The sequence below is a fragment of the Carcharodon carcharias genome, chromosome 4 (assembly GCF_017639515.1).
Source record: "Carcharodon carcharias isolate sCarCar2 chromosome 4, sCarCar2.pri, whole genome shotgun sequence".
Classification (NCBI taxonomy): domain Eukaryota; kingdom Metazoa; phylum Chordata; class Chondrichthyes; order Lamniformes; family Lamnidae; genus Carcharodon; species Carcharodon carcharias.
The window spans coordinates 66,795,660-66,811,571 of NC_054470.1; the positions used below are offsets into that span (position 1 = coordinate 66,795,660).

At 42.8% G+C, this 15,912-nt stretch overlaps 1 protein-coding gene across 9 annotated transcripts in view; it reads right to left on the reverse strand.

Annotated features, from left to right (window-relative positions):
* Positions 1-15,912, reverse strand: part of LOC121277270 (beta-amyrin 11-oxidase-like) — a 122,367-nt gene that overhangs the window by 59,009 nt on the left and 47,446 nt on the right. For all 9 annotated transcript variants that reach the window (XM_041186533.1, XM_041186534.1, XM_041186539.1 and 6 more), the window contains 3 exons: positions 10,773-10,917; positions 5,821-5,931; positions 2,321-2,448 (listed from right to left, as the gene is read on the reverse strand). In XM_041186533.1, coding sequence (XP_041042467.1) covers positions 2,321-2,448; positions 5,821-5,931; positions 10,773-10,917 — 384 coding nt within the window. The remainder of the gene's footprint in view (positions 1-2,320; positions 2,449-5,820; positions 5,932-10,772; positions 10,918-15,912) is intronic.

The following is a 15,912-nucleotide window of genomic DNA, read 5'->3' on the forward strand; positions in this document are numbered from 1 at the left end:
AAAGTGGAGGCAATAGGAAGACATGAAAGATTCTTTATTTTGAAAAAGTTGAGTTCAAAGAGGCGTTTAGGACAATGGAGTCTTTGATGAAAGGGGAAAAAAGATATTTAAGGGAGCTATTTAGTTGAGTTGAGGATCCTGTGTGAGGGAGGTGTCCTGGAACTAGTTCCGCGCTGAGAATAGTTGTGATTTTGAAGCAGCCATCAAATTTCAAGCCAGAAACGTTTTTGTTTCCAGAAAGCTGTCAGTTTCTGAACTTCCTTCAGATTTCCACAGCAGAGTGGAAGAGAATGAGAAGTAGTGTGGTATATTTTATTCAAGTAGCAGCAGTTTTTGCTTTGGGTAATATTACTGAATTTTTTTGGTTAAACATCTATAGGGGAGCTGTTGCTAAGTCATTTACTTGTGTGTTCTGACCAAGTGGGGTTTTCTGAGGAATGCTTTGTAAGAAATGTAACTTTAATCTTGTGTGTTTAGGTTTTTTTTCTTGTTAATAAATCTTTTAATTTTAAAATCCTAAAAGGGTTACTGGGATTCTATGCTTCTAGGATCAATAATTTTCCCCCTCATTTTCAAGAGATTAAAAAAAAGTCATCAGTAAGCAAATAATATCGGCTGTAGTCGTAACAACACGCACCCACTCAGTGGGTGAGAGTGAGTGAGCACCCCGAGACTGGGAGCGAGCTGGACACGCATACTGACCCCCTCTCACTCTGGTCGTTTTTATTAATTACTTTTTTTTTTAAAACATAGCAATTTAATTGCTATTTTTTACTCAGCAATTATTTCTTTCCTTGAAACATCAACTTTTTTTTTGAAATTGAGATTATTGTTGTGCCAAACCTTACCGAAATTTGCTCATTGGCCCCTTGAGTGAGAAAAATATGCAAATGTGGCCCTCTGAACAAAAACGGTTGGGTAAGGCTAGTTTAAACACTCTCCAATAGCACTGGCAAACTCTGTTCAGGTGAAACTTGTCCTGCTTGTAAAGGTCCCAGAACTTATTCCAATGTGCCAGGAATCTTATAATCCTCCCTCCTGCACCATCTTTCTATCTACAGATTCATTTGCTTGATCCTATTATCTATTATCACCAGCATGTGGCACCTGAAGTAATCTGGAGATTACTACCTTTGAGGTCATGCCACCTTGTACATTTCCAAGTTCCTCAAAATCTGCCTTCAGGACCTCATCTGTCTTTTCACCTATATCACTGGGACCAATATAGATGATGATTGCTGGCTGCTCACCCTCCCAAACAGAGGGTTGAGTGACATCCTTGGCCCTGATACCAGTAGGCAACACTACCACCCAGGATTCATGTCTACGGCTGCAGAAACATCTAAGTTTCCCCAACTATAGAATCCTCTATCATAATTCATTTCCCAATCATCCTCCTGCCGCCCTCTAAGGCTGAGCCAGCCCTAGTACTGTGGAATTGGTTCTTGGCTGCACTCCCCAGAGGAACCACTCGTCAGTCTTCAGAACTGAATATCAGTTAGAGAGCGAGATGCATTCAGGGACTCCTGCACTGCCTGCCTGGTCCTCCTTAACTGACTGGCGGTCACCTATTCCCTCTCTGCCTGCATAACCTGAAGCTGTAGGGTGACCACATCCAGAAATGTGCTCTCCACAAAACTCAGCCTCGCTGCTACACTGCAATGATGCCAACTGCCACTCAAGCTCAGAAACCTAGAGCTTGAGCTGTTCCAGCTGTCACATTTCTTGCACATTTAGTTGTCCAGGTCACGAGAAGTGTCCACGAGTTTCCAAATGGAACAAGATGTCCATCCCACCAGAGATGCCCTGCAAAGCCTCTATTTACTCGCACTCATCCCAAGTCTGAATGCTGTTCAGGTTTTGCTGCATGCAGGCCTCGACTGCTTCATTATCTGAGAACTTGAGTGAAACAGAAGAAAACTGTTCAGGGGCTGAGATGGTTGGCCTCTACCAAATACAACAATTTTCACGAGCCTCCTTCAACTTAAACTCCTGTTACTCTTTCAAAACCACTCATGGAATATGAATGTCATCTGTTTATCCTTCTTATTTGTATCTCTTTACACTTGCCCCCTTTAAATAATATTGGTAGTTGTTTGCACCTTGTGCAACGCATTGTAGTTCCCGAGTTGCCTCTTCCAGTTTCACTTTCCCTCCTAATCTGGTATCATTTGCACATTTCACCATTTTGTATTGAATTTCTGAGTCCAGATCACCAAAACAAATTAACAACAGTAATATTTCCAACAGCAAAGCACAGTTCAACAAAGATTAAACTTATAAAAAACAAATATATATGTAAAAAAATAAAAGTACAAACCTGCCAGACCATCTTTCTGGTAGGAATTCATCAGGATTGTCAAAGATTTCAGGATCCCTGTGGACAGCAAAGGCAACGAACAATGCTAGGTATCCCTTTGGGACCATGTAACCACATAATGTGGTGTCCTGTCAGGAACAGCACAAAAAAGGCAAAGATTTAAAAACATTCTCAAGTTAAAAAGGCTATTTTAAATTTAGTTTTCTACAAAAAAAGGCAAGGATATTGCATATGGATATATAGCACCACATCACATTTCTCAAGACATTCACATTAATTACCTTTGAAGTGCCTTCACTCTTGTTACACGGGCAAAAGCTGCAGCCATTTAATGCCAACAACTTGTATTTTTATAGAACCTTTGTTATGGTGAAATATCCCAAGCAGTTTCACAGGATCATCATGAAACAAAATTTGAAACTGAATCATACAAGAAGAAATCAAGGCAGACAACAAAAGCTTGAACAGGGGTAGGTATTATGGAGCGTCTTAAAAGGAGGAAAAAGGGGTTGAGGGAGGGAATTTCAGAGCTTTGGGCCTAGGCCACTAAAAGCACGGTCACCAATGGCAGAGAGATTAAAATTAGGGAAGCTCAAGAGGCTAGACTTGGAGGGGTGCAGATATGTGAAGGCTGTAGGGCTGCTGGAGGTTACAGAAATAATGAGGGGCAAGGCCATAGTGGGAGGGGATTAGAAAACAAAGGATGGACATTTTAAAATCAAAGGTGCTGCTTTGCCAAGAGCCAATGGCAGGTCAGTGAGCACAGGGGTGATGGGTGAATGGGTGTTGAGAGTTCGGACATGTGCAACATTCTAAATTGAGATCATTCTGAAAGTAAGATCAAGGGACACCAGCCAGAAGTGTTTTGGAATAGTCAAGTCAATAAAGGTATGATTCAGAATTTTAGCAGCAAATGGGCTGAGGCAGGGGCAAAGGGATGGAGTTGGAAATAGGTGTGGATATATGGTTGGAAGCTCATCTTGGGTTCAAGTATGACACCAAAGTTGCATACAGTCTGATCTAGCCTTGGACAGTTGCCAGGAAGAGAGATGGTGGCTAGGGAATGGAGTTTCTGACAGGGACTGAAGAAAATGACTTTGGTCTTCCTAATAATTTGTTGGAGGAGATTTCTGACATCTAGTACTGGATGCCAGACAAACACTGACAACTTAGAGACAGTGGAGGGCTCAAGAGAGGTGGTGGTGAGGTAGAGTTGGGTATCAGTGTACATATGGAAACTGACACTGTTTTCAGATGATGTTGCCAAGGAGCAGCATGTAGATGAGAAATAGGAGGGGTTTGAGGATAGGTAGATCCCTAAGGGACACCAGGGGTAAAAAGTGCAGGAGCAGGAAGTGAAGCCATTGCAGGAAATTCTGTAGCTACAACAATATTGATAAGAACGGAACCAGGCGAGTGCAGTCCCACCCATCTATACGACAGTGGCGAGGCATTGAAGGAGGATTCTGCATCAATTGTGTTAAAGGCTGCAGAGAGGTGTTTAAGAACAGGAAGGGATAGTTTACTTTTGCCACAGTTATATTTGTGATTTTGAGAAGAGCTGTTTTAGTACTACGGCAGGAACAGAAACCTGATTGGAGGGTTTCAAACATGAAGCTCCAGGAAAGATCGACATGGATTTGGGAGGCAGCAGCAAGTTCAAGGACTTGAGAGGTTGGAAAGAGAGCGGTAATTTACAAGGATGGGGAGGTCAAGGGTTGGTTTTTTTGAGGACGATGGTAGATTTGAAGGAGGAGGAGGACAGACAGCAGCTACAGAGAGAGAACCATTAATGATATCAGCTAACATCGGAGCCAGGAAAGGAAACTGAGTGATTGGCAGTTTAGTGGGAACAGGGTTGAGGGAGCAGGAAGCAGGTCACATAGACAAGCTGTGCTTAGAGGAGATGGGGTGATAGGAGAGAAACTACAAAAAGCAGCAAGTTAAGAGCTAGGACAGGGGGAAACTTTAGAAGAAGTTTAACCTGGAGATTGGGGAAGAGGGGGAAAACAGCAAAAGCAGCTAATTAGGGTGGTCTTGTCCTTAGATTCAAAGCTCAGGAGTTTCTTGCACATTATGTCGAAGGTGAAGGTGGAGGAGATGGGGAGAGGGTTTAAGAAGATGGTTTATAGTAGAAAAAAAAGAAACAGGGGGTTATCCTTACATTCCAGGATGATCTTGCAATAGTGAACAGTTTTGGCAGATGAGAGCAGGACGCACTATTGCTTTATGTGGAGCAGCCAGATGTAGTGGTAAACAGCTGAAGTAGTTATTTGCTGCATCCGTTCAAATCTACATATTGTGGACCCAAGGCAGCAGAGATGAGGGCTGTACCAAGCCAAGCTTGTCAAGGTGAAAAAGGTGGAATGGGGATGAGGGCAAATGTGGAGGTCAAGGTGTGGTTGAGCAGATTGATAGTTGAGAAATATTGTGATGAATGGAGGGTCAAAGAATAGACAGTTGGAATTTTGAAAGGGCAGTTGTAAAAGAGTTTAATTCTGGGGGTAGACATAGAAGGAAGTAAGGTTGGTATGGGAAAGGGGAACATGAGTGGAGACTGACATAGTGATCAGAGATATCATTACTTGTGTTTGACATTATGGGAGTAGCAAGGCCTCTCCTTCAAACCTGCTTCCTCCTCAAAAAGCCAATCCTTGACCTCTCCATCCTTGTGAACTACCACTCTCTCTCCAATCTCGCCATAGTCCTTGAACTTGCTGCCATCTCCGAAATCCATGCCAATCTTTCCTGGAGCTTCACGTTTGAAACCCTCCAATCAGTTTTTCACCCCTGCCATAGGTGGCTCTGAATATGGGTTGGGGAATTTATATAGACCCTTGCTGCATGTGTGCTCCGGTTGCAGAATTTGGAGCTGCAGTGCTGCAACTCTTTCTCTGATCTGCACTTGAATCTTATGAGGTTCCATTGCCAGCACAGCACAATCCCATAAACACCAAATGCTTTTTAACATAGCACAAGCTCCCAAGACATTTCACAGGAGTGGAATCAGATAAAACTTGACACCGGTCCAATGAAGGAAACATTAGGATAGGTGTCCAATAGCTTGATCAAAGAGGTAGGTTTAAGGGGTATCTTAAAAGGGGGGAGGGAGGTGGGAAGGCAGATGGGTTTAGGGAGCAGACTTCAGAGTTTAGGCCTAGGGAGCAGAAGGGATAGCTACCAAAAGGTGGGGTGATGCAAATTGGGGTTGCACAACAGATCAGAATTAGGGAACAGCATTGTTCACAAAGTGTCGCAGGGCTGGTGAAAGTTAGAAATAGGGGAGTCGAGCCTATGAGGGATTTTAACACGAGAATGAGATTTTAAAAATCGAGTATATGCCTAGAAGAGTGATTCTGTGATTTAACTGGACAGCACTTTCAAAGACCTGGTGCAGCACGATGGGCTGTGTGGTGCTCCATCTGTGGTGTAAGATTCTATGAAGAGGTTTCACTGTGAATGCATTTCTTACTATAAAGTTATACCAAGAAAGCTAATACCTGCTTTGCGATTCTTCGACCACCAATAAAAGATGGCCAGAGTCTTTCCACCTCTAGTAGCACATGGTTCAAGTAATCTTCATTTTCTTGAGCACGTTTACGAATATTGATCTAATTAAAGATAAATGTGACAACGAATACCAGGATCAAAATATAGTTGAAACTAAACGTAGGCTGAAAAGCCACTGTAGCTTAATTATTTCATGGATAGTCCAAAACAAAGCTGGTCTTGGTGGTAGTGGTAGTGGCGCAGTGGTAACATCCCTTTCTTTGGACCAGAAGCTCTGGTCTCAAGTGCCACTTCAGAACTTAATGGCCATGGAAGATGCTTTCATAATGTGACCATAAAGGTTGATTATCAACCTTCAAATCCTTCCAATATGCCTAATGGCAGGCAGTAAGAATGGGAGAGTTTCCTGGTCAGCCATATTGCAGAAGACAATGGCAAACCAGTGCCGTACTTTGTCAAGCATAATTATGGACCAATCCAATGGAAGCCCATGGTCACCAAAGCCCTCTTAGGGCATGATACCTGAAGGAGGAGTCCAAAACACTAAGGTTAGAAATTACAAGCTCCATTGCTGATATGGAACCTCAAAAGATTCAAGTGCAGATGGGGGAGAGGGCTATAGTACTCTAGTTACCAATTCTGCAATTGAAGCACGCATGTAGCAAGGGCCCATCCTGGCAGTGATTCTACTAATTTCTGCTCTTCTGCAGAGCAATGATCACTAATCTCTAAACAAGTTTCATTCTGCACTATTCCAGGGTAATTGTTAGCTAGACATTTTAATGTTGGATTACAGTACATTTGCAAACACCATGAAATCATACCAAGCAATAAAAGAAACATTCAATTTAGTGAGTTTAAGTGACCTCAATCCTTGTCTGGACAGAGAGTAATTCCATGAATAATTTATTCTGCTGTCAGATCAGTGATGACATTTTTTTGGTTTTATCCTTCAACTCGCACAGTTCTTATCAATAGCTGTCCTCATATTATATTGGTCTGTGTTGTAATATGGGTTCTGTAGATGTCTCAATAATGATATTTGAGATTTATATATTTAAAACATGAACCCTTTATTGTTAACTTTTAACTATTTACAGATCCCAGGTTATTGTCATGCATGGTGCTATTACCTCCATGCAGGCTGGTTCCAGAGTGTTCTCTCTAGGCTGTTCTCCCAGTCTATTACCATGTGATTCTGTGCATCATACCATGGGCGGTGCTATTCTCCTGTCCCATATTAATCCTTGCTCTGTCGAGCACTTTACATTACAATGGCATGCAGGCACATCATACAATAGTCTGAATAAGGATATTTAGCCTCTGTCATGTTGTGTTACCCCGTACCATTGTATATCTGAACACTGGCCGATGTACTGGTTAAGGTTCTGTTATGCTGTAGGATGCAAGTAAATAAAGCAGCTAGTTTGCGATAGAAAGCATGTTGTGTCAAATCATCATATCTATGGAATCATCGAATGTTACATTTGGCCAATCAGGTTCTGTGGTGCTGATTTTACCCATGTGACCAACCTAGTCTAATCCTACCAACCTGTCTGCTCCCTATAACCTTGAATATTCCACCTAGTCTAATCTCACTCCCAATAACATGTAATATCCTACCCCATCAAACTGCACTCTCCTGCTTGCTCCCCATACTTTTTCAATCCACATTGTTTAAGTCCACTCTCCTGCTCAATCTCCATTTCTTAACATTGAATATTTGCTTGTAAAAGGGCAAATACATTTCAAAAGAATTTACGGACTCTAGCAGCAAAAAAAAGGTTAATAATATCCTTTGTTGTGCTGCTGCTAGAGCTAATGCTACTAGACCCTCAGGTACACTAAGTAAATCAGGACACAGCAACCTAATGTAAACTGACCCTTACTGAATTGACCCTTCCATTCCATCAATCAAGTCAAAATGTGCATGGATAGAGTGAAGGTTTGACAGATCAACATTCCAAGAACAAAGAGTTTTCTTAACTAGGTGATTCATCCACAGTCATCTTAGACAATCCTGAAGAAACATACATGTTTTTACAGACAGACAGAGCAATGGGGATGCAGTGGCGTTGTGGTATTGTCACTGATTTAGTAGTCCAGAGACCCAGGGTAATGCTCTGGGGGCCCAGGTTTGAATCCCATCACAGTAGATGGGATTCCAGTTGAATTGAATTCCAATGATGACCATGAAACCATTGTTGAAACTCATCAGGAAGGAAGCCTGGTCTGATCTACGTGACTCCTGATCCACAGCAATGTGACTCTTAACTGACATCTGAAATGGCCTAGCAAGCCACTCAGTTGTATCAAATCACTAAAAAGCCTAAAAGGAATGAAACTGAACAGATCACCTGGTATCAACCTAGGCAATTCTTTTAAAGCGAGTTTTTTCTATATATTGGTTTCTGCTTTAATCTTGATTTTTAAAAGTGTCTCCTGATTTATGAGCTGGTGGGTTTAGCGTTACCATATACATCTGGTAAGCAATGTGTGGATGAGAGAAATGAGATGCAGCACCTGCAAAGAATCTACTTAATGTGCATGCCACCTATTGGTTAATTTGCAATGCTGCAGCATTCATTTAGAATAATACACCAAGGTCAGCTTTGGTATATTGCTGAGGCCCTCTTGTGGGAAGAACCTAATGCTGTGTCAGATTTTACATCATTGGCACATTTGTGTAATTAGTAAGGCTCACATTATCAAATTGTATTGTACATAAGCTTGCAATGAAAAGTATTAATTTGTATGTATTATTGGGATGATTCATGAATTTTGGGTTATGCTGTTAAGAAAATCAAAGTTGGCATCGCTTTAAGTGCCAAATACTGTAACGTAGCCTTAAAAAAGAAAAGAGAGAGAGAGAGAGAGAGAGAGAGAATTCAGCTGTGAAATGTGTAGTTTCAGCAGTTAAGGTGGACTGGGAAGTTGTTGACTGAAAAAGAATTCACTAGAGTTGAAGTCTTAAAGGTGCAAAGGGATTTGTTACATATGTTAGAGTTAAGTTGGTTAAGCTAAAATCTTGAAGGATGTTGAGAGTCAAGAGACCAGATTCAAGGAACCAAGAGAAGACCTCAGAAGTCCTGGGATCCACGGGATAAATAGACCAACAGAAGCTGAACTCATATATCATACCATTCCTCGACTGATGAAATGTTAAGTATCAATTGTTATTGTCCAATAAACCTTGTTTGTTTGCATTCTAAATTAGTGATTGTTCTTTTTGCCAATATGGTTATTCCTCGACAAAAATTTTCTTACTCTGTTGTTTAGTATAGAGTCCAGATCCCTACTGCTTGTTCTGCAACTTCTCAGGGACTGGCAAAAAGAGATACGAAATGATCTGACACCATCAGAATACTCAAACTCTTACAGGAACTTTACCACAGTGGTTATGTTACAAGACAAGTAACCCACAGGCTTGAGCTAATGATCTGGAGACACAAGTTCAAATTCTACCACAACAGCCAGGGAATTTAAAGTCAGTTAATTAATTAAACCTGGAATAGATGCTATTGAACATTTTGTCCTGGTTCCGGTTCAACTGAATAGGCCGCAGTATTTCAAATGGCACATTTGGTACCCAACATTGAATTTCAGAGGAACAAGGGTAGTAGCAGCACTCAAGTAAAGAGTGAAGATAGGTTTACAACACATTGCACTGATTGGGTTCAAAGAGAATACCAATTGAACAATGCCCCACTGGGAGTGCAGGAATAATGAATAAGCCCAAAGTATTCTTTATGGCTTAAGCCCAAATGAAGTCATTTTTTGTGTTCATGTTATACTTCATTTATTCCCAAATCTCTTCGCTCCTCCAATTCTGGGCTCGAGCATTCCAGATTTTAATTGCTCTACCATTAGCAATCATTCCTTCAGTTTTGAAGGCCCTAAAACTCTGGGATTTAAGCCTTAAATATCTCCACCTCTATCCTCCTTTTAGACTCTCCTTAAAACCTACTTCTGAGGCCAAGCTTTTGCTCACCTATTCTAATATCTCATGTGATGGTGTGTCAAATTTTGTTTGGTAACATTGCTATCAGGTGCTTCGGACATTTTACATTAAATGTGTTTTATAAATGCAAGTTGTTTTTGTATCAAGGTGCCAGTCAGTTGAACTTTACCAAAAAATGTGCATCAAGGCTGGCAGCAAATACATATGTAAATCATTAAATTAGCAATGAATAATTCCATAAGTAAGAAAAATCAGCAAATTAATAAATAGAAACAAATAAATTGAAACATTTGTAGGTTAATTTTGTAGTCTAGTTTAATCATGGTTTAAATTATGACTAGTTATCAAATAAACCTGTTAGTTTACATCATAATTTGGAATATTTAGAGACCAATGTACTAAAATTCATAGTATCTTTACAGTGCAGGAGGCCTTTCAGCCCATCGAGTATGCATTTGCTCTCTGAAAGAGCATTCCACTTAATCCCACTACCCTGCCTTATCCCCGTAACCTTGCACATTCTCTCTTTTCAGGTAACAATCCAACTCCGTTTTGAATACCTCGATTGAACCTGCCTCCACCATCCTTTCAGGAAGTTTGTTCCAGACTCCAATTATTTGGAGTGATTAATTAACTAACTCCAATTACAATTATTCAAATTACCTGAGGAAGATCTGTAAGATGACATCTTCAAACATACCACTGAGATAAAGCTACAAATGGAGGAGAAATAGAGATAGTCTGATGAAAGAGTAGACCACAGTACAGAAAGGAAACCGTTAGAAGGAACGGGCAAATAAATAGGTTTAAAGAACAGTCAGTAATGTTACACTATGTGAGAAAGAAATAGTCAGACTGGTGGAAGAAGAAATACACTAAAACCAACATTTAAATTAGATTGATCACTTTGATCAATAATTATAGTTTACAGAGATCAATCTAGATTATGGTTTTAGGAACTGTTTAAGGAGATGTATGTACCTTGTCTGATCCAGCTAGTTCCACTGTAAAGGAGGTCAACAACGATGCAAGTGCCTTGGGGATTAGTGCTGAAATGAACAGGAGGAGGTGCTGTGCTGCACCGGTGCTTTCTGGGAATGGTACGCTCTTTATTTTGGAGATGAGCCTGATTAAGTTACAAAGACAAAATTACACATTTACATGCCATAGTTATTAACTACTATTGGACTAGTGTAACTACAAAAAACATGACCGATAAAGGTTTTCATTGGAAAGCTTATGAGTGTTAAGGAGGCAAGTGAAACACTGAGTACCTATGAAGCTTGCTGCTTTAGCAATTTCTATTAAGTTTTGCTTAATGGGCATTAAATGGGGTGCTAAAAGATTCTTTGGGCTAAAAATCTGGCTGCCTCATTTCTTAAGCACAAGGAGTCATGATGAACAATCTGCCCACACCAGTTCCATTGGAGGAAAACTTCCTGCTCCTACCCGATAACCGTGATTGTAGTGTAGGGCTGAGCATCTTCCTCGTGCTGGCTTTCTGCACTGAACAGAGGATCAATCAGCATTGTGCTGCTAGCTTGTGATGCAGCCAGCCTGTTCTTAAAGGCAATCTGTCTTTACTTAAAGGGAAACTTCACCAAATACAGTTTCTGGAATTTAAAAAAAATCAAACACCAGGGCAGAGACAGGGTTCCAGGGTGAGTGGTGTGGCACTGAAGGCATTAGAGGTAGAGATGGACAGGAAGAGAGACACCATTATCCCGGAGCAGGCTGTGAGGGATTGAGAGTAGACACCCAGGGAGGGCAACCCTGTAAACCTCGCAGCAGTGCCACAAAAACACTTAATGACCTCATGCGAGTGATCAAAATCAGTGGATCCATCTTCACCTGACATCTCCCACCCACCACACCCTCAACTGCTCAGGCTGCTCAATGCACCATGCCCTCACTCATCAAGCAGCACCCCTTAGTACTCAGAACTCACCCAACATTCAGATATTCCATCTCACTCCCACACACTTGTCAATACTATCAGCCTCTCGCCTACCACCTCACTGGCTCTATATACCTCAAGCTATTTGGTTATGACATGCATATTATTACACAAAGATATTCTGCCATCTTTCTTGCAGGCAGAAGTGGCAGTGGACAAGGAAGCCTACATCTCCTCAGCCCTACAGAGGAGATGGCTCTTTGCATCATGGGGCCAGCTACAACAGACCCTGTGGCATCTAAATCTAGCTGAGAATATTGAGAATGACTATATATTTCTGCCTTCTGCCCCTTTTCAACTCCCAGCTCACTATTGTCCTGCTGTCAGGCATGATGAGCAAACTGATCATATAATATGGAGCTTTTGCTTCCTAGCCATCCCTCTTCCCTCAGACCAAATCTCTCCTTCTGATTTTCTGCTTTCGGACACTCAAGAACTGTCACCTGCCCAGCCAATGTAGTTTGAGGAAGAGAGAGAAACATCATAGCTATAAAGAAGAGGGCCCATCATTTGATTTGACACTTCCAGTCACCAGCTCAGATGCTAGCACTAAAAGTGCCTTGGAAACAAGTACAGAGCTGGGATCAGCACATGGCGAGCCACCTAGGCACAAGTGGGCTACAGTCAAGCCATGGGGAAAAGGACGGTTCATTTTCCAGCTCACCTAAGGGCGAGGTTGCACTTGGATTCTGCTGATGGCCCGGTTAAGGACTTTAACTGCGCAGTATACAGGAGAGCACTAATGGGCATGCATACAGAGATGCTGAGTGCATTGGCTGGTCTCTCCTACATCTATATCATGTAGGACTAGGATTGTGCATCCCGGCCTGTCCCTACAGATCACTTTAAACACTGCGAGCAGCTTTGTTAAATCTCCTCACTGTTTTGCGTCCAAGAGAGATCATGGTGTATAGCCTCCCTAGTATTTCAGTGTTTGCTAACCAGACGGTAGGGGGTTTAATTTGGGAACCAGATAGCCTACTGTCAACGTGAAGAAGCATGAATGAGTCTGGCTTCAAGCTAGCAAAGAGCATGACTCAGATCTTCCTCTCTCTACAGCCTCCGTTTCATCTCCCTGTCATGATACAGACCCAGAGGCGCTGCCATTGCTGTCGCAATACCTGTTGCAACCTTTGTGCGGACAGGTCACCTAGTCCTCTATCCTCCCTGGGAGGCTGTAGCAGTTTAGCACAACACTCCTAAGACGCTCCAGAGTACTTGGAGACATTGTGCAACAGAAGTTCTTAAAAAAAAAAATTACCTCACTTGCAATTTTAGTCCCTTTGAATTAGTTTATGGATACGAGGTGAGAGGTCCTCTTTATCTAATCAAGGAGAGGCTTTTAGAGCAAAGGAAAGAGTCTTCCTTGTAGACTACGTGTCCGTGTTCTGCAAGTGGCTCATGAGAGTGGCTCAGAAATATCTTGAAAACCTCACAGAAGATTATGAAAAGGCAGGCAGATAAACATGCCAAGGCCAGAACATTCAAGCCTTGTGTTAGTGCTCCTGCCTATACAGGGTGAACTGCTGAAAGCCAAGTTCAGTGGCATACACAGTGTAGTAAAGAGGACTGGCAAAGTGAGCAGTATTACAGCTGGGAAAGGGACAGACAAGCACAGGTATGCCAGGTAGTGAGGAAAGAGGACGACGAAAGGAGCAGTGAGGATGAGTTAGAGAAAGCCTAGACGGTTCCCAAATTAAACCCCCTACTGTCTGGTTAGCCAACACTGAAATGCTAGGGAGGCTAGACACCATGTTCTTATTTGGACATAGAACAGTGAAGAGATTTAACAGCTACTTGCAGCATCCAAAGTGATCTGTAGGGACAGGCCAGGATGCATGATCCTGGCCCTACATTATGTTGATGTAAAAGAGACCCCGCCCATAAAGCAAAATCCCTATCACCACAGTTCAAAGAAATTGACCCAGGTGCAGGTCAGGTACATGTTGGAGCACAATTTGATTGAACCCAGCCACAACAGCTGAAGTTGTCCGGCTGTACTCGTGCCTAAGCCTAATGGCTCAACAAGGCTGTGCGCTGATTATAAAAAAGTTAATACAATGACCAAAGTCGACTCATACTCAAACCCCCACCTGAAAGAGTAGGAAATTCCACTTCGTAAAAATAGACTTGTAAAAGCATACTGGCAAGTTCCCCTAACCACCCAAGCTAAAGGGATCTTGGCAACCTACATGGGGAATGTTGAGAGTCAAAGGCAGGTGTTGCCCAGGGCAGTGAAGGTACAGGCATTGGTTGATTTCCCCATCCCCACAATTAAACATGAAATAATGTGATTGTTGGGGATGTGTGGGTTCTACCACAAGGTCTTCCCAAACTTTAGTACTACTGCCACCCCACTTGCTGCAGAAAAAGGCAAAGGTAGCATGGTCAGAAAGATGCAAAACAACTTTTGGGTATCTGAATATCATACTAATGAACCGTGCTGGCAGCTCCAAACTTTAACCAACTCTTTAAAGTGGCAATTGTGCTACAGACATAGGGGTAGGCACAGTCCTGCTCCATGATGAAGAATCAGGCATTGAAAGACGATTGGATACATCTCAAAGAAGTTGCACAACCACCAAAAGAGATATTCTACTGTAGAGAAGGAACCTCTGGGACTGCTACTCACGCCCAAGCACTGTGAGATATATGTCCAAAATGGATATACAGAAACCGAGTCTACATAGGTCACAATGCTTTAACATTTGTGCAGAAATTTGAAACCCATAATGCAAGGCTATTTCGTTGGAGCCCGCTTTTGCAACCTTATCACTTAAAAATTACTCAGATTGCAGGAAAAAAAAAACAATGGCTGGAATTTTTCATTCCTATTGGTGTCAGGCGTCATGGCGGGCATGAGGGAACAATGTGGCAGGATGGCCAAAAATCGGTTTCACGATGTTGTGAAACCAGTTTGCAATCATCTGCTCCATCTGTCAAGAGGGCCATGTTTCCTGTTGCCGGATGTTAGGAACATCATTTTTATATGTCTGCATATAACTATAATCCCTGCCCACTGGAATCATCTGAGCACGTTGTCATGATTGCACGCTGACGTGTTTCACAACAGCATTTAAAAGGCATGCACCTGATGAGCTGAACTTTGAGGGGAATTCGGAGGTGAGTGCACACTAACATTGCGCAGCACTCATGAGGGTCACCCTTCAGGCGCCGCACACTCAGGTGAAGGCACAGGGAAGTTGCTTTTTCCCAGCTGGCTGACAGTGCCATGTGTGGCAAGGGCTGCACTGCGGTTGGGGCGAGGGAAAGGCAGCAGAGTCTGATGATAGAGCACAAGCACATGCAGTAGGGGTGGGAGGGAAGTGGCCACGCATTAGGGAAACCTTGTATAAAAAGTGACCATTCCTCTGCAGCTGAGACAATTCAGGTGCAGCCACATTGATATGCGTAGAGTCAGGCCTCTAGCTCATCTGCTCACTCAAGCAGAGGCATGAAAGTGCCAAATGTTCCAGGCCTTTTCACCCCTCAGGCACAAACCACATACTAATGAGCATTTTGGTGGGCTGCAGAACAATTGGACAACTGAGCAAGCTGTACAAACTCCTTGCTAAAGTTGGCCGTGGAGCAGTCACTGGTGGAGGTGCTCACAGCCCCTTGCAATATCTTCATTCAGGTTTGGACCAGTCTCCCCCATGGCTCAAGCTACCAGTGCAGCCTTGCAGTGTGGGTTAGGAGAAAGCTCAGGTGCAGGCAGAGAGCACAGAATGCAGTCCAGTGGGCAAAACTGCCGCCAATCGGTCAGGAGGACTGAGGTGGAGGTGGGTAGGGTTTCAGGCAGCCATGAACTCTGGCCATCCAAGTGGTTGCCAGCACTCTCTGGGATGCATTAAAGGAGCCTTTAGACTTAACCAAGAAAAGTTCTTAGTACACCCAAGTTAACCCACACGTCTCTTTCTTTTATCCTGTAGGAGTACAACATCAGCAACATGGAGCCTGGTGATCTACCTGTATGCCTCGTGGCTTACAGGGAGCGGAGACGAAGGAGAAGAGAGCGACGGAGGCGCCTGGCTGGGCAGAGGAAGCAGCACCCTCAAGAACCCTGGCTGGGACTCCCATGCACACTCAATTTCTACGCCAGTGGGTCCTTCCGGGGCTCAACAGGTGACCTCTGTGGGATATCATAAGTCTCCACACAAATGC